This window comes from Peromyscus maniculatus, chromosome 20, assembly GCF_049852395.1.
Source record: "Peromyscus maniculatus bairdii isolate BWxNUB_F1_BW_parent chromosome 20, HU_Pman_BW_mat_3.1, whole genome shotgun sequence".
In the NCBI taxonomy this organism is placed as follows: Eukaryota; Metazoa; Chordata; class Mammalia; order Rodentia; family Cricetidae; genus Peromyscus; species Peromyscus maniculatus.
The window spans coordinates 54,594,835-54,617,541 of NC_134871.1; the positions used below are offsets into that span (position 1 = coordinate 54,594,835).

The 22,707-nt window shown below is 52.0% G+C and overlaps 1 protein-coding gene across 1 annotated transcript in view; it reads left to right on the top strand.

Annotated features, from left to right (window-relative positions):
- Positions 1-22,140, top strand: part of Fbln1 (fibulin 1) — an 83,845-nt gene extending 61,705 nt beyond the window's left edge. The window contains exons 16-17 of the mRNA XM_006980277.4: positions 678-809; positions 21,481-22,140. Of these exons, the coding sequence (XP_006980339.2) occupies positions 678-809; positions 21,481-21,620 (272 nt within the window). The 3' untranslated portion in view covers positions 21,621-22,140. The remainder of the gene's footprint in view (positions 1-677; positions 810-21,480) is intronic.
- The last annotated feature ends 567 nt before the right edge of the window (positions 22,141-22,707 follow it).

Sequence of the window (22,707 nt, forward strand, 5' to 3'; positions counted from 1 at the left end):
AGAGTGCCGAAAGGAGCCTCCGAGGACATCAGCCAGCTTCTTCTCTTACTTTATAGAGAAACTGAGGCCCAGAAAAAGAACTTCCCCAAGGTTACCCTGAGCCGGCCTGGAATCTGTGTGGCAGCTCCAAGGCTCAGGCAGCCCGGACTGCTTTACCACGAGGCAGCCTGGAACATGGCTCAAGCTTCACTGCCCAGCTGAGCCCACACTGCCGACAGGCCCCATGACCTCGGGGCAGATAAAAATTGTCATTTTGGTTTTTTTTTTGTCTTAAGCTCTCAGTTTCCCCACAGATAAAAACAAAGATAGGCCGGGCGGTGGTGGCACACGCCTTTAATCCCAGCACTCAGGAGGCAGAGCCAGGCGGATCTCTGTGAGTTCGAGGCCAGCCTAGGCTACAGAGCGAGATCCAGGACAGGCACCAAAACTACACAGAGAAACCCTGTCTCGAAAAAACAAAACAAAACAAAACAAAACAAAACAAACAAATAAGCAAAAAACAAACAAAGCTAGGCTATGGCTTGATGGTCAGGACTCTCCTCTACCCTTCCACACAAGGAGGTTGGTGATTTTAGTGGCATCACCTTAGGCATGTTAGGTGCTGGGACAAGTCTCTGGGGAGAGGAGGGCTGGACCAGCACTACAGACTCCCCGTGCCACCCTCTCACTTGCTGCAGAGATCGTCTTTCTGAGGGCTGTCACGCCACTGTACCCTGCCAACCAGGCCGACATCATTTTTGACATCACAGAAGGGAACTTTCGGGACTCCTTCGACATCGTCAAACGCTATGAGGACAGCATGACTGTGGGTGAGTGCCCCTCCACAGAGCCCAAAGCATGGGCCAAGGGTCATGTGATCTGTACGGGGGGGGGGGGGGAGGCGGGGACAACCTTTCTGCATCTTCTCCACTCCCCTCGGAGTCCCCTTCCCAACTCCAGTTCTCCAGGTTCTAGCCAGCAGCCCCCTACTCAAGTCTGGGGAGCCTGGCATACCCTGGCCATGCCCCTGACTCTCCTGTAAACCTTGTCGGCCTCAGTCTCCCCACTTACAAAATGGGTAGATTAAGTAGATCCTGCATCTCGTAACTGAATTTCAAAGGCTTTTTTGAGTGTACCAGGGCCAGGCAGCATGCCTTGGTCGGTGGGAGCTGCCCTGTCGCTATCCCTTTGGTGCTGTGAGAAGACAAACACACCGGGCTTTCCCATCCCCCCAACGCCCCCCCCCCCGAACCTCCAGTCTAGTCCTAGCCATGGAACGACCTTGACTTTCCGTGGCAGTCTCAAGCCACTTGCCATCCCCTCCCCACGTATCATGGGGCAGGAACCCAGGCTGCCACTGCCCAGCCTTTTGGTGTGTGGCGTCTGCTGCTCTCGCTCCCAGGATGGCCAGTGTCTCTGAAGCAGGAAGGAGGTTGAGGCAGGCACAGTCAAAGGACCCTTGTGTGTTGGGGGCACCTGGGCTTGGTGAAGAGGACGTGGGAAGGATGAGCCGGACACTGGGACGGGTGCTGGCCAACTCCCGGAGGGGACATGCGAGAGAAGCCAGGAAGCCGCACTTGCTCTGTGGGGGTGGGGGTGGAGGTGGTGGGGGGCTGTGGTTCCTGTTGCCATCTGTGGGCCTTGACTACAACCTGCTCACCTGAAAAGCCCTTTAGGCTCACTCCACCCTGTGACCTTTGTCGCTCATCCGGACTGTCTTTAAGTCGTTTTTAATTCATGGAGCGTGAAAACAGTCTCACCTGCCATTTCTGAATTACATTTACACTCTGAACATTTTAAGACAGTTGGGAAACTGAGTGACGGCCCCTGCTCTCCCCTGGACCTCCGTTGCCCTGGAGTTCCAGGCTCACGCTGTGGAGCCTGTGAGGTCCGGATCGCGGAGCAGCGCCTTTGATCACCTGGTCCCCAGGTGGCGCTGTTGGACCTCAGAACCTCCATCCCCAGTGTCCCCCCCAACCCTGACAGTTGCTAACCTGGCAGCTAGAGAAAGGGAATCGTTGCTCTCCTGTTGCCAAAGAGCCATTTATAGCAACTTTACAAGCTCTTAAATGGGTTTGCATGTTGTAAACACGACTGAGTCATCTGGGGGCTCACCACCCCCGGCCACCTCCTCCGCTGTTTGGCAGCAAGGATAATTAGTTAATTACAATTAATGGTTCAGCAGCCCTCACCGAGATTCCAAGGAGAGGGCACGCAGCAGCCCGGCTGCCAGCCATCAGGAGCCTCACCTCCAGCTATGGACGAGGGGAGGTGCCGTAGGGGGCGGCGCTCGAGGTTTGTCCTGCTCTGAGTGTGGGTGACAGTGAGCACTGGCCTGCAGAAGCCCGCTCGTGCCTGCCCTGTGAGTGACCTGCTGCTGTGTGTGTGTGACACAGCCCAGGCCCCTGTGATCACAACCCTAGGACCTTCCCGTTGACTCAATCTCTTTTGCTTTCTGGACACTTGAGTTACTGGCCCCCACGCCTATGAATGTGCACGTGCACACACACATTCTTACCTTTCCCCCAGAGGAGAGCACTGCCCCATCAACAGACCGAGACGCTGTGCCTGCGGGGCCGTGGCAGGCCTCCTGGGCCCACCCCAGCTCTCCTCTTGGGAACTGGCCCTCGCCATTTCCCTGTCTTCTAGTCTCAGCTAAATCTGTTCTGGAGTCATCAAAGCTGGGGAGTTAGGCAGAACGGAGTCCGAGACCACCAGCACCCATGGTGGGCTACAGCAGCGCCCCAGACGGAACAACCCTGGGTGTGTCTGCTTTTTGGCTTCCCATCTGCTAGGCCAGAAAATTCGGGTTGTGTTAGAGCCAGGAGGCCTCAACCTTTCCAACTACGTCCACGAAAGGGGAAACAAGGGTGCCAGTCTTCCCTTAGTGACTTGGGGGCATGGGGTAGCCCCAGGTGGGTGACGAGTGACCACAGGTAACCTTCAGACAGTGGGCGTCCTGGGAATGGAATGCAGTGGAGGCCACAGGGAATGAGCATTCCCTTCACTGCGCTTGGTCATGGGTGCCCTGATCCTTGGAATTCTAGGCTTGGGTGGCATGGGGTTGGGCCCCCAGCTCTCAGAAATTCCTGGGGCTCATCTCCCTGCCTCCCGAGTGGCCCAGGCTTTTCCACACCTCAGTAAGTTTGCAGGGTGTTCCATCTGGTACACATGGTCACCTCCCAGGTGGAGAAGGACACCCGCTGGGACAGGTTGCATGGAGTGGGGACCATGGCTGCGTTTGCGGTTGCGCTCCGCCCTCTGAATTCTCTTCTTGGCTCAGGTCTCTGCTCGGGACATTTTCCCTGAGGTTGCCTGTAGCCTGCTTCTTCTCTGGGTACCTGGGGATGTCCCCTAAGATGCTACCCTGTGCCTGGCTCCAGACCTGACCCCTGGGGGATGGAAGTTTCTCCCGAGTTTCGGCCCTGCATGAGGCAACCCTGGGAATGGGATTTAGCCCTCGTGGCTTCTTGCCACCGCTGCACACTCTCGCCCCCACGTTCTTGTTCAGTCCTTGCAAACATGACTGCTGGGAACGGGACAGGAAGATCTCCCTTGGGGCACAGAGTCAGATGACCTCGTAAGACTGTGCAACAGCCAAACCCAGGGCCGGGTGGGTCTCTTCTGACTTACTTTGAACAGTGCAGCACTCACGTAAGGCCCTGCCTTGAACAGTAACCCTAAGGCTTGGCGATCAACAGGAGCATGGCTCCGAGCTATGCGGACCTGCTGTCTGCTGCTCCCTTCCATACTCAGGAGGCTCCTGTGTCCCTGGCAAGGGACATGAACCTATATATGGCCATGCAAGAGCACCTGCCTGCTCACCAGGCTTGCTGAATACCCTCCTGTTTAGACCATAACCTATGTGGGCACTCCCTACAGATGGCTTCCTTAGAGAGGCAAGGCCCAAATAGAGTCTCCTCGTGTATGCAGGAGCCTCACAGATCAGTGAGCCTGCAACACACCAGAAGCTAACAATCAGTCCCTGGAACATGGAGAAATTATCTCCACTCAAGGACGGGGAAGCAAGGGCTGGAGAGGGCCACCTGGCAATGGAGACCAGAACTGGCATGATCCTAGGCTTCCCCAGAGCTAGAGCCCATAGATGGCCAGTGCTGGCATAGACAAAGTTCTCCAGGTTTAGAAGTCTCAGAAAAATAACCAGCAGATGAACCTTTGCGCCCCTGTGGCCATGGCATTCAGGCCCTTGAAAATGACAAGACGATGAAGTGCCTGAGTGAGCAGAAAAAAAAGCCTGAAAGGGCCAGGCTTCCTCTAATGTAGTCCTTGGGTCTTAGGGGATCAGGGAGATGCTGCCCAGGGCGGAGCTGATGCCTCTGCAAAGCCCCCTTGCATTCCTCTCTCTCCAGCTGTCAGGGAGACATGAAGAATGCTTCTCCATCCTGTGGAGAAATGCTCTATTTAATGCCTGGGGCATGCTCGGGCCACCACAGAGCCTCCCTAGCCTGCTCTGGGTTCACACTTCACTCTGTGGAGCCCAGGCTGCAGTCAGGGTGCTTTGAGAAGTTGAATAGTGACTAATGGGGAGCCCTAGCCATGACAAGTGTGGGACCACTCACTGTCAGCCCGAGTCCCCAGGCCTCTGGGATTTAGTGGGTACCTGGGCCCCAGGCCTCCCCTCTACCCTGCCCACTCAGCTTTTCAACTCTATTTTTCTAGAAGTGGAAAAAAAAATCTGTCTAGAATGAGAGAGTTGGCTTTGCCAAAATTTCTACTAAAACCTCACCAAAGCCATGAGGAGAACACTCAGTTGATAGGATTTAGGGGAGTGTGCAGCCTAACTTCGCATTGCCATCCTGACCTGCACCCCATCATCCTCCGCAGGACTCTTAGAAGCTTCACAAATTACCTAGTAGTTATCTACGTGACAGCTGTGATGGTACAGATGTTGACAGTGGGGCATACAGGGCAGGCGTCTCAGAGGAGGTACCACAGCTGGCAGGCATAGCTGGGAGGTGTTCGAGGACCATGGCAGACCCAGAGCTGTCCCACTCCACTCTTACGAGGCCACCTGAAGCCCATTTCTTGCTAGTATGTACCCAGTGGTATCCATCCCACTGATATCTGCCAGCAGCAGGTAGGTCCGGGTCCCATTAAACAGTCATGGGATTCTGGGTCCAAGCTGACGTTTAGGAATAAAGACCTTGTCAGATCCCTGTGACCAAGTGATGAGGTTCACCAGGGTGGGGCAAGGTTCTGGAGCAGCCATTCCAATTCTCCACCTGGCTAGTACCCAGGTCGGTGTCTCTGCTCTGGCAGGTGCTACCCCAGGGCTTGTGAAGACACTCAGCGTCATGTCCTCCTGCCTCCATCTGCCCGTGGACTGGCAGGCCAGGCATCCAGAGCCCCAGTACCGGAGCAGTTCCAGGGCGGGGAACTCAGGTGGCCCCTGGGGTCACTTATGATCCAGGGAGGTTATTTAAAAGCTGAGCAGGACCCTCCCAGCTGGAAACAGCTCTGGGGAAAAGCTGCTGTGATCTCTGCACTTCACGCTCATTTCTGGACAAGTCCCAAGGGCTGACTTAGTGTGTGTGCACACAGGATACAGTGTAGGGGACCAAAAGCAGCTGTGGGTGTGTATAGGGGGTAATGGGGAGGAGGCTGAGTGTGTAGATGCACATGGTGCTTGATTTATGGTTGGTTCCCTGCTCTGGCTTGCAGAAGGCATGTCATTTAGGTGTGCGACATCAGGGTCAGGCCTCATGTCCCTATCGTAGCTACCTTAGGTGAAGGAATAGGGTTCGGAAAGTTTGCCAAGTTTTTCTCTGGAGTCACTGGCCCTGGTGCTGCTCTGTCACCCAGCCTGTGCACTGAGCCCCTTCATTAGTTCCAGATGCAGTCTTGAGGAGGATAATCATTTGGACTGGCTGGCACGGCTTATTTACAGAGGAAAAATGGGAAGTGTCTGTCTGGGTCTTCGGGTCAGCTGACAGTCAGGGCTGTAACTCTTGTTTTCTGTTGTCCTCAAGCTCCTCACCCACTAGATGGCTTTGGGGGCACAGTCTCTAGGTACCCCTAGAAGAAGAAGGGTGGCCTCCTCAGCTCCAGGCATGGGTGTGGCTGGGTAAGCCCCATGCGCTGGGAAAGTCGGAGTGTAAGAAGGACTGACAGATGGGCTGGCTCCCCTTGGGCACCGTTGCTGTGTTCGGTTAGGAAAGAGACGCTCTGATTACACAGTCCCTTCAGTGTGACCCAGAAAGGGATATGTGAGAGAGACCTTCACAGGCCAGGTACACAGAGGCTTACAGAAATACAGTGACGGTTCGGGTGCTGGGGGTCCAGGATCTCTGGTGTCGGATCTGAGAGTGGCTGGGAATGCCTACCTGGGCCGAAAGTCGATCCAGGTTCATGGTCAGGTGGGACGCAGGAGGCGGCACAACTGAGCCCAGTGAAGAGCAGGTGCAGTTGATTCCTCCGACTCCAGGGAGGAGATGGTGTCTCGTGGGACCAGCAGCAGGGCAATGCCTCTGACACACATATTCACCTAACCTGAAGAGTGCTGTGAGAGCTGCCCGGGCCAGAGGCTTTCTGAGGTCCGTGGCTGCCGTTGGCAGATGTAGAACAAAAAGGCATGAGCTCCATGATGTCAGTCTGTGACTAAAGGGTTATCACTGAGGCCTCCCTGCATAGTACATGCAGTCTGTCTTCTAGGAAGGTCTCTCTCTCTCTCTCTCTCTCTCTCTCTCTCTCTCTCTCTCTCTCTCTCTCTCTCTCTCTTTCAAGACATCGTTTCTCTGTGTAGTTTTTGGTGCCTATCCTGGATCTCACTCTGTAGACCAGGCAGGCCTTGAACTCACAGAGATCTACCTGGCTCTGCCTCCCGAGTGCTGGGATTAAAGGCATGTGCCACTACCACCCGGCTAGGAAGGTGTCTCTTAAGAGGAGACCCACCTGTGTGGCCCACACTGAGGCTTGGGAGGAGTACAGAACTGGAGTCTGTGTCCAAGGATTTGAGCCCTGCTGGTGATTGGTGGTCTAGCCGCTATTCAAACTGGATGCTGATCTTTAACACAAAAAGTATTCCGTGTTTCTGACATCACCTGAGCCTGAGTGTATCACCACCCCCCTCATATAACATTCCTACGCCCCATCTTTTTATTTATTGCTATTGTTTTGAAATAGAATCTCGCTTTGAAGGCTGGCCTGGAACTCGTGACAGTCCTCCTCCCTTAGCCTCCCAAGTGCTAAGATGATAGGCACGACCCACTATTCCCTGCTGTCACACCCCCCCTCTTACAAGTCACGGAAATATTTTTCATTTTGAGCCAGCCTTTAAAGTCTCATCTGTGAGTGCACTGAGCACAGGGTTCATTAACTGAAATATGCTATTGGAAAAATACCAAGGGCTAGGATGCTCCTTTTTAGGGTCATCTGCAATGGATTCCAAGAGGCCCTGATCAGAAGCTGTGCTGGGCTTGATTTGGGGGTCTATGCTTCCGGTTTTGTAGCTTCACGCTGATTACGCAACCTCCCTTCTCAGAAGCTCAACATGGTAGTTCTTGCCCGGTGGGACCATAAGGATCAAGGTGGGGTGTATGTTTAAACGTGAGGTTAGAGCAGTCTGCCTGCATGGGCTGTTAAGACAAATGAGCCCCTGGGGGAAGCAGTTTGGACCTTTCTGGTGAGAGCTCAGAGCACCCTTAGGTGGCAATACACAAGTGGTTTTAATGGGACAGTGCAAGCCTGTTCACTCCAATTCACTTCACTGCCTGGGAACTGTTTAACGGGCATGTCCGATAGCCTGGGCCAGTGAGTCTGGCCTGGCTTAAAGCAAAACAGAGGACATGCCTCCCATGTCCTGCCGGTCTTGAATTATCTTACTCATGCCACCAGGGCAGGTGGGACCCTGCCCTGGGCCAGGCCAGGCACTGACCGCTGGGAACGCAGCTGCATATGCCAGCCGCTCGCCTGCTTTCAGAGTGCTGCCTGGCGGCTTCCCTACATGCATTGCATCCATTGAGATTCCATAGCTGAGAAGGCACTTGTTTTTCAGGAGTTGGCTGCATTATCTCAAGAGGGCGAGAGTAGCGTTGCGCCAAGACTACCATGGGCAGTCGAACGTGTTGCCCGCTACAGAACCCTAGTTATGTCGTTCCTAGCTTCGTCTAGATGCAGCACACACCTGTACAGCTGTACGCAGTGGCCTTCAGCATAGGGGCTTGGGAATGAAGACACTGACCTCGTTCACCTTGCCTTGGCTCTCTGGCATCGCGTCATCATCATTGGCCCAGCTAGAAGAATCTGAACCGCCTCTCTAAACCATCACCTCCTAAGGGGTTAAATATGGGAGACTGACCCTGCCCTGAAATCCAATTTGGCAGGTTTGGCCTGGGATCAGTGGGCACTGCAAATGACATTCAGAAACTCCACCTAAAACAACAGCACAGCCATCCCTGCCCAGTGACGAGTGATTGACCCTGTCCTGGCTTTCACGGCAAATCCCAGGGATTAGGCGCCTTCTCTTCTCCGGGAGGCACAGCCCTGTCACCCGGGGCCACACCCTGGCCAGCAGCCAACTAGCTTCCCGGTGAGAGGCCCAGCCTCCTCCTCCTCAGTCTGGGATGGGCCAGGGCTTGACGGCCACGAGGCTGGCAGGAGGTGCAGGCGGGGGCGGGGGCTGGGGGGGAGCACATCTCTCAAAGGGGACCAGACAGAAGGGTAAGAAAAGGACAGACACTTTTTGTGCTCCCTGTGTTGGGGCCCCGTGGAGCAAAGATGAGATGTATCTGACAGCCTAAGGACTCTCAGAGCACCCTAGGAGATGGCCCACCCCTCCCCCCAAGCTCACAGACGGAGAGCTCAAAGGCCTCCCACACCTGAGACATACACCCCCCCCAACCCACAGGCATGGGGGGGGTGGGGGATCTCAATGGGGCATGACCTCTGCTTGGAGCCTACTAAAGTGATGCTTAAGGGTCATAAGCAACAGCCAGGAGCCCCTGCCCTTGCCTAGGTGACTCCAGGGGACCCTTGGAACCCTGCTGTGGCCCGAGCACTTGTCCGATTATGGCAGTGTTGCCTTGCCTGACGAGGCAGCTCTGGGACCCAACCTTAGGCCCATAGCCTAGCCTAGCTGGTGGCCAGCAGCCCCTGCAGCAACCACCCTAAAAGAGGAACAGATATGATGGGATGCCCCATCCAAGCTAAGCACCAAATAGGCCATCACCTGTTACAAGAGCCAGGCAGTTGAAACTGTGTGGGTGGAACTGCCTGGGTCCCTAAGAAGGATGGAACAGTCTGATCCGCTCTCGCTCTTGGGCAGTGGTGACCATTGAGATTAGACCGGAAGAGCCGGGTGGTGGTGCACGCCTTTAATCCCAGCACCCAGAGGCAGAGGCAGGTGGGTCTCTGAGTTCGAGGCCAGCCAGAGTTGTAACACAGAGAAACCTTGTCTTGGAAAACAAAAACAACAAACAAACAAACAAAAAAGATTAGACTGGAAGACTGGCCTGTCAAGTGTCTGGAGAGGTCGTCCTTTGTGCTCACTTGTTCCCTGTGGACATGTGTCTAAGTACCCGGGGACTGTAAGCTGCCAGCGTGTCCTTCTGAAAAGATGAAAAGCATAGGTCTTGCACAGGTGTGTCTCTCACAGCATCAGTGAGAGCGTACAAAGGACCAGTGATGGCAAAGGAGCTGTGTGCTCTCCTTACCCATCCCAGGGTGAGACCCCATGATGCCCATAGGTGGATGACAGAAGAGCCAGCAGACATGTGAGCACAGTTCAGGGATCGGACTCTTGTACAGTCTCTGAACGAGGTCAGATGTGAGACCTGGGAACCCTGAGATCCTGCCCTGTGCACCAGACCCCTCCTGCCCTCATGGCTGCTGTTGACCAGACTCCTGCCCGGCAGCTGCTCCCAGACAGCACACCCCCTGCGCCTCGTCACACCCTGGCCTGGCTACACTGCAGAGCGCAGGAAGCATCCTTTGGAGGCTTGTACTTGCCTACCGTGGGGAAAGAGCTCAGACTCCACCCCTCATGGCAGAACCTGAGACCCACTGGGTGGTTCTCTCCCTGAGAACAGCTAGTGTCAACGTTGTCTCCCTGCTGCCTGCCTGGAGAGATATCTGCAGCCAAGACCTGCTCCCTCCTGCTCCCTCCCCAGGACAGAACAGAAGGGACAGTCTGTCTGTTTCTATCACTGTGGAGTTAAGCGGCGCCTAACCAAAAGCCCAGGCTCCAGGCTGCTGTGATATTCCCAGGGCTGCCCACCAGCACCTCCAGCCTGTCGTGCCCACCCCAGCCATGCTCACACACACCCCAAAGCATCCTCTCTCCTCTCTTGGACTTTAGCCACGGCATTCACCTCCTTTTCCTCTTAGTAAACTATCCATCTTATACAACCCACCTCAGGCCGTTCTTCAGGAACAAGGCAGTCAGAGGGACCCATGTGCCCCCTGCATCGTCCACTTTGGATCCCCGTGGCAAGCAGCAAACAGTGTGATACACACAGTCCAGTGGTGACCGGCACTTCAGGGAGTGTGAGGGAGGGGAGGTGGCATGGGGGCAGGGAGGGTATACCACTCCAAATCCGGATCCTGGGCACACTGGCAAAGACCCGAGAAGCTTAGGAACTGAGGCTCGGGCGAGCTGGAGGAGGAGCGCCGGAGGCTGAGGGAACAGCATACACAAAGCCCTAAGACAGGCGTGCTCACTGTGCTGAGAGGCAGCTAGAGCAGAGAAAGAATGGAGCTGGGATCCTGAAGCCACCGGGAAGGCCTTTGCCGTGGATTTCCACTGAGCAATGCAGGAAGATGACAGGTAGAGAGAGATTCCTCTAGGTGCCTCCTGGGGTGGCTGCCACCATCCTCCAGGAGGCCAAGATTGATGGTGGCTCTAACCCTGGGGGTCCATTAGGAAGGGTGGGGTGTGGACAGATGGGGATCTGATTGGAAAGGCAGGCCATGTTTGCTGATGGCCCAGATAGGGACTCCGCATTGGATGGCAGGTATTTGCTTCTGAAAAGCTGTCAGTGACCAAAGGAGTGACGTGGTGACGGGAGAGTATAAGGTCATGAGCCTTTCATTCAGTCCTTGAGTTTAAGGGGCTTGTCAAACACCCCCAGAGATGTGGCTGGAATCATGGGCTGGATCTTTCCAGAAGAGATACTAGTTGGGGCCTCGAGAGGAGATGAGCTCATTAGCGTGGGAAGAGGAAGGACAAAGACTGAACATGAGACAAGACAGTCACAGGTCACAGAGACAAGGAATAGTTGGCAGGAGTGACAGGAAGGGCCTGGGACCCAGGCAGGGCTGCTAAGCTGTACCGCTGAGAATCAGGCTAGATGAGGACCAAGGAGTCACCGTTGTTGTTGGCAATATTGAGGCCTTGGTGTCCTCAATAAGGCTGTTTCCATGGAGCCAGGACAGACCCATTGGAGGGGCCACTGGGGCCTGGATTCACAGTCCTGGGACCAGCAGCCAGAACATAACAGTGGGGGTGGGGGAGGGTCCAGGAACAAGTTGCAGCAGGTGAGGGTTTGTGTGCCTTTCTCATCGATGACGAGGGGGTGACTGGTGTGATGCTCCTTTTGCCCCCCTCTTTGTGTTTTGAACATACACACATATGTACTTGTCTACACACACACACACACACACACACACACGCACACGCACACGCACACGCACACACACACACCAACACTAGGAGGTACCAGGCCCTCGCACCCATCAGGTGCTCAGAACACTGGAGGACCCTACCGGACTTACCTTCTAGAAGGTGAGGATGAAGGGGCTGCAAGCCCGAGTGGAAAGGATGGGTCCTGGCCCAAGGGCCTGTGTGGAGGAGAGAACTCTGGTGAGAAGAGAACTTCGGTGAAGGGTGACCCCAAGGCCGGGAGGCTCACAGCGTCAGTTGAGAATGGCTCCAAGTTCCTTGCTCTGGGTAGGGCTTGGGAATAGGGTTTTCTTGTCGTTATGTCAAAATCCCTGAGAGAAACGAGGGGGTTCCTTTCAGCCCAAAGTTCTCAAGGGCCATATGAGGTCACCATGACAGAGGGGGCATGGTAGGTTAGCTCACATCATGGCCGCTAGGAAGCAGGGCTGGGCAGGGGATGCCAGTGCTCAGCTGCCTTTTCTCCTTTTATACTGTCGAGGTCCCTGTCCCATGGACGGCCCTACCCCACCCCGGTTCCTCCTCCGGGAAACCTAGAGATGTGCTCCTCAAGTCTCCTAGGTGATTCTAAATCAATTACATCGAGTGTGAAGAGGGACCACCACAGAGAGGGAGGAGAGAGGTTTAGGAGGGGATAGGTTAGGGCCCCGTATGCTGGGGTTTAAACTGTGCATTTAGGGCCATCTGTACGTAGTTGTGTATGGGGCTGGGGCTGAAAGGACCCAGCAGATAGGTAAGTGGGGCTAGGGTGAAGGCAGGGACACAGGAAAAGGGAAGACAGTGCCTTGCCCATTCTGTCACAGTTACACTTTTTAACCGACTCAGTGTAAGTAGGAGCTGCGTTCGTTCGCATAGCGCATCTTGCCAGAACATTGCCCAAACCTTCTTACCTTCTTTTCCCTTTTTTTTTTTTTTTTTTTTTTTTTTTTTTTTTTTTTTTTTTTTTGGTTTTTCGAGACAGGGTTTCTCTGTGTAGCTTTGTGCCTTTTCCTGGAACTCACTTGGTAGCCCAGGCTGGCCTCGAACTCACAGAGATCCGCCTGGCTCTGCCTCCCGAGTGCTGGGATTAAAGGCGTGTGCCACCACCGCCAGGCTTTCCTTTCCCTTCTTATGTTAAAGCCACTCGGCACAAGGGGAAGACACGGCGGCCCGGGGTCCGATTAGAGTCTTGGATTGCCTCTTCCTGGCTGTGTGATCTTTGGCGACTCACTCGGCCACCCTGGGCTTTATTTCCAACCCCAACAAACCACAGAAAACGATAGTACTGTTCCCAGCCACAACCAGCAGTACTGAGTGTGTGAGCTGTATGGGAGCCGAAGGCTGCAGAAAATACTGATTCCCTGTTCCAGACATGGGTCGGGGAGGTGTAGACCCGAGCTGGAGCTCTTCACATTTCTCTTCGTTTCTCCCCAGGGCAGCTGTGCCCTGGGCTTTCCTCCTCCACTTGACTGCCTGCAGGTGTCTGCTTGATGTATCTGCTTTTGCTCACAGGAGACTTGGGGCGGGGTACATTTATAATAATCCCAAAATACGGCTGATGAGTTTTGCTGAAACATGTTGAGTGACATTTGGTATTTTAAATATGCAGCCTAGACACCTGTCCTCCTTCCTTTCCGGCCATTATGGGGTTTCTCGGGCAGGCAGGAAAGGCAGGGTGTGGGGAGTTCAGACACAGCCCTAATTCCTGGTGCGATGGCTCTAGAATTCCAGAAACTTCTGCCGAGTTTGCTGAATGGTGTTTTTCTTTTTTTTTAAGGATTATTTATTTTATGTGGTGGAGTGTTTTGCTTACCTATATGTATGTGCACTGTGTGTATGCTTGGTGTCAACAGAGGTCAGAAGAGGGTGTTAGATGTCTTGGCACTAGAGTTATTGATGGTTGTGAGCCACCATATGGCTTCTGGGAACCAAATCCCACTCCTCTGTAGGAGCAGCAAATGCTCTTAACTCCTGAGCCATCTCCCCAGCCCCTTGCTGGAGTATTTTTGAGTCGGACCAGAGCAGTATACACTGGAAGCATCCATGTGTTGTGTCATGCTGTGAGGTGACAGACAGCTGCGCTTTAGGACCAGTCCTACCATGGACTGGGATCCATGGCCCTGGTAGCTGGAATTTAGGACATCTTACCCTCAGCTTCGTTTTTGGCTCCTCCCTCCTCGTGGATAAATGATCATCCTCATAGCTCAGTGGTGGGGACCAAATTCAGCATGGTCACAATGAATCTTCCCCACCCTTGCCCTGTGGCCTCTTTTCCAGCCCATCTGCACCTTGGCTGTGTAGATTCAAGCCAAGCATTCCTTACTTCCAAAATGCTCCAAGAGCTGAAATATAATGAGTGTCTAAGGCCACGGGAAGAGTATCCCGCATGGAGAAACTCTTCTTTCACCTGTAGCATTCTGAAGGATGTTGCATGCCTGACTGTGTTTAGAAGGCGAATATGAAGCAGATGAACAGGACATGTGTACTGCAAACATCCCAAAGTCCCCATCACTTCTGGTCCCGGTGTACTGGGTGGGAGTGCTCAGCCTAAGTCAACAGCTTTCCTTCCTTGGCTTTTCCTCTATCCTTGGCTCAGGCTGCCTGCCCCAGCCTGTGGTTCTGATCCTGGGAGGTTCGCTGAGATCTGGTGACTGCTTCTTTCCAGGTGTCTGTCTGACATGTTGGGGCTGGGGAGCGGGGGATGGTGGCCACTGAGGTCAGCCAGTGAACCCAACTCTTTGTCATTTCCCTTTCTCCTCCTAGGTGGTCCCCATCTGAAATGCCAATGCTGTGCGCTGTTGGTCATTATTTCCCAATACTTCCGCTTGTGGGTGATACTTTCCAACTTTCTAAGTTACACCCAGTGCTTGACGGTGTGGTTCATGTATTCAGCAGCCATTCATTGAGTAAATCAGGCAGAGAGGAGCCCCACAACCCAGGCATTCAGGACCAGCTGAGACAAACTGCCCTGGGCTTTGGCTTTGTTCTGCATCGGGGAGAGCGGGGAGACTGATCGTGAGGAGGAAAATGCACCCTACCCCTAGTCTGGCTTCAGGTAGTGATAGTTTCTTATGCTCTGCACGGTGGTGACATGTAACTTTCAGACTGTCACCTCTCCCTTCTCCCGCTCAAGCCGCCGTCTGTTCTGTGGCTCTAGCTCCGTACACCATGTCTGCATTCATAATCTTGTTTGCTGAAAAACTCTGACAGCCCTGTCCACTCCATTAAACTCTGTCAGTTCGAGTCACAGCACTTTCGTGTCAGAAGCTGAACTGAAGACCACATGAAGGAGGCCTTGCAGGAGGTCACACAACTGGCCAGTGCAGAGCCAGCCCAGGAACCCAGATATCTGGACAGAATGTCTGAAAGCCAGTCAGGTGGACAGAGAGCCCAGACGAGTTTATGTCTTTTCAAACAGTTGATAGACAACTGAATACAGTACATGGAAGGAGGTCAGATGGGCTCCGGGGCTAAGTGTGTGGACTACCAGCCCCAAGAGACAGACTTCCCCTACCGGACCTGTGTATTTTGTGTTCAGCATTAAGGATCCCAGAACATCAGCTTCAGGTTACACAGCAGAGCTGAGACATGAAGGTGAACTGCCCCAGGGGGCTACATTTTTTCAATGGGGGAAAAAAACAGGCTTAATTATATCTCTAAGAGGTGCAGACATGCTGAGGAGGGATACCAGCAGCTCCTGGGACCTGGAGCAGAAATGCCTAAGATGAAGATTTGGAAGGTTAAAGCTGTTGAATTCAGCACCCCCACCTGTGTGTGTGTGTGTGTGTGTGTGTGTGTGTGTGTGTGTGTGCGCGTGCGCGTGCGCGGGTACAAATACAGATGCATGCATGCATGATGTTCAGGTGCATGCATGCATGATGTTCAGGTGCATGTATGCATGATGTTCAGGTGCATGCATGCATGATGTTCAGGTGCATGTATGCATGATGTTCAGGTGCATGTATGCATGATGTTCAGGTGCATGCATGCACAGTGCTCATATGGAGGTCAGAGGCAATCTTTTCTGTTGGTCCTTAGGCACCTTCTACCTTTTGTTTGAGACAGGAACTTTGCCCTGGAGCTTTGCAGGGTAGGCTAGGCTGGCTGCCGTTGAGCTCCAGAGGTCCGCCTGTCTGCCCCTCATCTTGCCATTACTAGGTTACAGATGTATGTCGCCACACCTGGCTTTTTCCGTGGGTGCTAAGGATCCTAACTCAGCTCTGCTTGGTTGCAAGGCAAGTACTTTACCAGGGAACCACCTGCCCAGCCCCGCTTTGGTTTTTTCCCAGAGCCGTTGAAAAGGTGGAAATACCCCACCCAATGGGATGGGCATGTCAGACTAGATGGAAATGGGCCACTTACTGCTACACTGGTCAGTCAAACAAAGACACCCTTTGCCAAAGCCTTCCATAGCTCCTAAATGCTTGCAGGGCAAATATTTATTGTTTGTTTTTTCATTAAAAATTTTTGAACAATGTATTTTGACCATATATTTTCCTGTTCCCCAACTCCTCCCAAATTCTCTCCCCCACCTCCCTACCCATCCAACTTCATGTTCTTTTTTTGTGTGAATTTTGTCTCTCTAAAAAAAAATCAAACGATAACAACAACAACAAAAAGCGCGCGCGCGTGCGCGCGCGCGCGCACACACACACACACACACACACACACACAAGCACAGAGTCTGTTTTGTGTGGGTCAGCTACTCCTGAGTATGAAGCCTGTCCTGGAGTGTAGTTGATAAACCCAGTAACATTCTATTGGAGAAAACCGATTTTCACTTTCACAGAAGGTATCAGTTGCAAATGGGTTCTTGATTAGGGGTGGGACTTCATAGCCACTCCCCCTCTCAGTGCTAGAATTTGGCTGCTTTGCATCTGTACAGGTCTCGTGTGTGCTATCACAGTCTCTGTGAATTCATACATGCATCATCCTTGTTGTGTCTGGATGATGCTGTTTCCTTGGAGTTACCCACCACAGTCTTTCTGTCTCCTCTTTTACTTAGATTTACCTTGAGGGGAGGGAGTTGATAAAGACATCCCATTTGGGGCTAGCTGCTCCAAGGTTTCTCACTGTGCATTGCAGGAAAGCATTTCAGTGGAAGAGCCTAGCCTCCTTCATAGAGTGCTATAGGAAAGCAAATGCTCTGGGCAAGTCCAGAACAGAATCACGTGAAATGAGAAGTACAGTGTTAAAGAAGATGGTCATAGCAGACCTCATGGGAAGGTGATGGGACTGTGGGACAAAAGGGAGCTGAACTCAGCCGAACAGGAGGAAGAAACTGTAGAGAGTGCCTCCAGAATTTACAAGCCAAACTCATGACTCCCAAGGGGTAAAACAGCCCACAATAGTCTATGGGCCCCCACAAAAGAAGAGACTGTTTGCTCTCAAAAAGTATTTACAGGAGTTTTAGATAGATCAATCAGAGTGAAATGCTAGCTGGGTGGTAATGGTACACACCTTTAATCCCAATACTTGGGAGGCAGAGGCAGAGGGAATCTCTGAATCGAGGCCAACCTGGTCTAGAGTGAGTTCCAGGACAGCCAGAGCTACACAGAGAAACCCTGTCTCTAAAACAGACAGAATGAAATGCTACCTGTGAGGTCAGACAGCGATGCGCTCTTCGACGTGTAGCCTCAAGAACTGATTTCCTCTCCTCCCACTCTCCTTCATCTCCCTCAGTGGTTATGGCTGAACTCCTGCCAGGTGCCAGCCCAAGCCCTGGGGATGGTGGAACAGACATGGGCACTGTGCAGTCTCTGCCCTGATAGGAGGCTAGTGGGAACATCCTCTGAACTAGGCAGGTGGGGCATTACAGTTGAGAACACATGTCCTTCCTGCTCTCTGGGCCCCTTTAAATATCAGTACCTCTGTACCCAATTTAAATATCAGTACCTCTGTACCCAATTTAAATATCAGTACCTCTGTACCCAATTTAAATATCAGTACCTCTGTACCCAATTTAAATATCAGTACCTCTGTACCCAATTTAAATATCAGTACCTCTGTACCCAATTTAAATATCAGTACCTCTGTACCCAATTTAAATATCAGTACCTCTGTAGAAACTTCCTCAACTCTCCCTTTGTAGACTGACCTCTATAAGATAGATGGGTAGATTGAAGGATGGCTGGAGGAATGGATGAGATAGATGGGTTAGATAAATGCATGAGTGGGTCAGTGGGATAGATGGATGGGTGGATGAATGGATGGATGAATAGATTGGATGGATGGATGGATGGACGGACGGACGGATGGATGGATGGATGGATAGGCCCTGGATAGATCAACTGACTGGTGGGTAAGTAGGTACACAGAAGGATGATGGTTGATAGGAAGCTATAGATAAAGAGTTGGCACCAGAACCAGCCATTTACTTGGCATCTGTTGAGTGCCAGGCACTGGGGACCAGCTGGGTTATTTATGTCATCTTTCATGAAACACTGTGGCCTGGTTTCAGTCAAGGTGAGGGCAAGAGGGCAGAGGTCATGCTTGAACTAGTGAGATGGAGGGAAACTGTTCTCTGAAAACAGAGGTGCAGGAATGTGTGCCTGGGCTGGAAGGATGGTAACCAGGCCCTCTGAGGGGTCTAGTGTGCTAAAGACAGCTGTGGGCTGATTGAGACTGTGGATAGTACCTCTGAGGTACCACCCAGACTTCAGGTCAAAGGGGCAAAAATCAGAAGATTCTGGACAAGCAGGAAGGAACACATTCCTTGTGCCTGCACCCACACCAGCCAGCATCATGGGCTACCCTTACTCATCTTTCTTGCTATATGCAAAGATCCTGAGCAGGCTCTGAAAGTGACTCATGTCAAGGATATGGCCTGGCACCTGGAGGCCCTGAAGTCCACTTTTCCCTGAGGCAGTGTGTGCTTTGGTGCCTTGTCCCACTGTGTGGCATTTACAAACCAAACAACTAGCCAACAGTATGGAGTTCTAGTCTTCAGCTATGACAGAAATGACCCTTCATGGATTTCCTCAGAGGGTGGGTTTAGAGGCAAACATTTTCTACCCATTGGAGCACAGAAATCTCATTGAAATATTATTTGTCCTTCCTGAATGAGTGTGTGTGTGTGTGTGTGTGTGTGGTGCTGGAGACTAACCTTCACACTTGCTGGGAAGTGCTCTGCCACTGAGCTACATTTTCCTAAAACTTTGTTTTGAGACAGGATCTTATTAAGTTCCCAACTTGGCCTTGAACACACTGTAGGCCAAGGAGGCCTTGAGCTTTTGAACCTCCGGCTTTCACCTCCCAAGCAGTTGAGATTGCAGGCCTGTGCCACCAGTTTGTTTAGTTTCTGATTTTGAAGATTGCTGGTTTATCTCTGCCCACAGAAAAGGACAATGAGACTCAGAATCATTAAGCAACTCCTCTAACCCAGGTTGGTCACACTCAATCCTTATGCCCATACATGAGTTCTCTTACCTTTTCCGACTCAGACCTGCCCTCCACAACCACTGTTGAATTCTCTACATTCTTTTTTAAAACTGTGTTTTATTTAGTGCACATGCATGCACACATGTGGATGCACAGAAGACAGCTTTCAGGAGTCTGCTCACCCCCTTTACCATGGGTTCCAGGTATCAAACTCAGATGATGAAGATTGTATGGCAAGAGCTTTACCCACCTGGCCATCTCACCAGCCCTCTCTACATCCTTTTGTAGTTGGATGTCAGGCACCTATCACATGCCCAGACATGACTATGTATCTGAACTGTAGACCCTGTGATGAGTCCCATGAATATCCAGGAACACTCACTCAAAGAAGATAGATTGACAGGCATGTCAACATGTAAATGTAATGGTATGATCAACATGTAAATATTATGCCAACATGTAAATATAACATGGTCCTTAGCATTTACAAGCTTATTCACATTGGGCATGGTGGTACATGCCTATAATCCTCAAAAATGGTCTCCAGAGGATCAGGAACTTTGGGTCATCCTCCACTACATAGTTTGAAGCTAGCCTGGGTTACAGAAGACTCTGTTACAAACCCCACTCCCACAAAAAGATAAGATTTTATGATGTCTGTGTTGAAATCTTACATGTCATTATAGACAATCAACAGTGTATCTTTATCTAAATTATATTTTGAACAAAATATATAAATTACATAAAATATCAGTATTATATAAAATATGTTTTTTTATTTTAAAAACTTCGTGTATATGCATAAGTCTGTGTGTGGATATGTGTTCAGGAGTTCAGAAGGGGCTTTGGTTCCTCTGAAGCTGGAGTTGTAGGCTGTTGTGAGCCATGCAGTATGGGTGCTGGGAATTGAACTTGAGTCCTCTGCAAGAACAGTATGCACTCTTAACCACTGAGCCCTCTCTCCAGTCCCTATAAAAATATATTTAAATATTTCTTAGTAACGACGAAGCAGGATCTGAGCTGAGCTTGCGGACATATATGATGCCACTGTAATGGGTCACCGGCTCATTGGCTTCTCAGGCTCTTCTTTGAGCAGCGGCTTCTTAGCCATGGGCAGAGTGAAAAGGACACCCCTTGCTCTCTGGTGGCTAAAGCCACAGTGGCTGGTAGACATCCTGTTGGCCTAGAACCTAGGGAGTGGAACAGGGTCATGCATGGATTCATGCTGGGAATATTATAGGCTCAGCACTATGATCCCATCCAACCTGACAGGCAGACCTAGCCCAGGGAGGGGTGACAGGAATGCTCTGGCTATTGGGGCCCATTGGCAGATAAAGGGTTAAGCTTTTGACAGGAGCCGTATTTGTTTATAGGCCTTCAGAGGAACAAGGATGCAATGTTATGGCCATGGTGGGGATGAGAACGGGGTGCTGACTGCCTATGGAGGTCTGTGTTGCCCTCTTCCCAAGCTAAAACCAGGTTTGCTTAGGGAGAAGCCTGGAATTCCACCATGGCTGCCGCAACAGAGGCCCAGAATAGCGAAAGGAGGGTGCTGTGCCCAACATCTCCTTCTGGGCATGAACTTGATGGCTAGCCATAGTGATAGAGGCCATCATGGTCCTCAGTTCTCCCTCAGGCCTCTGCTGCCCGCTGGACACCGACGGCTTGGGACAGGCTGCCTCTTGGACAGTTCTTAAACCCGTGGCAGTCTCATTTCCAGAAACCAGCCTAGAATCAACTGGTGGCTGTTTCTCCGCACATAATTGTGACGCTACACACTGTATGTTCACTTTGAAACTTTTTAATTATCTGTGTGTGTGTGTGTGTGTGTGTGTGTGTGTGTGTGTGTGTGTGTGTACATGTGTGTAAATCAATCTGGAGGGAGGCCATTCCTGAATCCCTGTGGGTCAAGTGTTGGCAGATGATGTGCTGGGGTATCTGGACTATGTGTTGCAGGAGATCCAAAGACCTGTAGGAACTTGGGGCTGCTCCTCCTGGAGAAGGGGGTTGAGGACTCATCCTTTGTAACCTTCAGATGTCCCAGGGATGAACTACTCCGTTTTTCCCCCTTCCCAGCGGTCCCACCTAAGATTTAAGAGGGAAGGAAGGAAGGATATGTTGGGCCTCAACTCCATGCCAGGTCTTTTCTAGGGCCTTCGAAACCCTGTCGGACAAATGGTAGTAGAGCAGGAAACCCAGGCTGCACCAGGGCAGGAGAGCTGGCCTTGCCCAGACCTGCTGATCCCCAAAGCCCAGACTCACTGCTTCCCACACATTCCAAGCTGTGCGTGACAGAAAGGAGGTAGTGAGTTCACTGTCACGTGTCCCTAGTGATGGGAAACAACCCAGAGTGACCAGGTGGAAGGGAATGGTTACCCTGGCGATCCAGGCATCTGCCTTGGGCTACCCCTCTAGTCGGGAAATTCACGAGGAAGCCCCTTCCTCAGATACCCACGTCGCTCTGTGCCCGCTGACATCCAACACCATGCCTTCTGCTCTCTCCCTAGGTGTCGTGCGCCAAGTGCGGCCCATCGTGGGTCCATTTTATGCCGTCCTGAGGCTGGAGATGAACTATGTGTTGGGGGGCGTGGTCTCCCACCGGAATGTCGTCAATGTGCACATCTTCGTCTCTGAGTACTGGTTCTGAAGGGCTGGTTCGCGGCACAGCCCGGGGTGCACCCACCCCTGCCCCTGGCCAAGTCCTTGCTGCCAGTGACTGCCAGGTGCCTGTCTATATCCCTCGGGCATCTCTTGATGTTTCATATTGATTTGTAAGACCATGTGAATTAAGCTGAGCCACATCAGTACGTCCAGCTGATGTACTGTGGTGTTTAAACATTAAGTCCAACTGCTCAGCTCTGTGGTTGAATCCTTGCTTTTTTTTTTTTTTTTTTAATGCACAGGCTGAATCTTGTTCCTTTTCCCTGTGTGTGGGCCAGGCCTTGTTAAGGACCAAGGAAAGAGTGAAAGCCTCAGTCCATCTGAAAGCTAAAAGGTGGCTAGTTCTCACCATGACTGAATGAGGGTTGACATTTGGTACTTTAAAAAAAAAAAAAATCAGGCTCTGTGTGTTTCCAGTTGATGGCTGCTATAGAGGGGCACAGAAATAAATGTACAATAAATTCTCCCCAGAAGCAGCTGATAGCATGCCTCTCGGGGCACTTTAAGAGGTGGATTGCAGTTTTGTTCAAAGAAGGAGGACCCCTTGGTGAAGATGTGAGCCTCAAGGTTTGTGTGGCCTGGTGTGGCCTTGAGGGTGGCTGATGTGTTCCAGTGTGTTTGTGGGGGTGTCTGGTGTGGCCTTGTGTGTCCATGGGGGTTGCTGGTGTGTTCCAGTGTATCCACGGGGGTGGCCGATGTGTTCCAATGTATCTATGGGGGTGATTGGTGTATCTCATTGTGTCTGTGGGGGTGATTGGTGTATCCCATTGTGTCTGTGGGGGTGATTGGTGTATCCCATTGTGTCTGTGGGCGTGGCTGCATTGTGTACCCTCCAGCCACCATTCCTCACAGGGAGAAAATAAGCTTTTGGCTCCTCCTGACAGACTTCCAGTTACAGACTCTCCAGATGGGACTTCTGCTAGCTCAAAGATCTTCCAAGAGCGAGAGGACTGCAAATCTCCCCTAAGGCCATTTCAAAGCTTCTCTTGCCCCCAGAGCTCCATGTAATACCAGATCCAGGCCAGCTGAATGTATCCGCGAGCAAACACCACTCAGCATCAGTGATGGGCTGG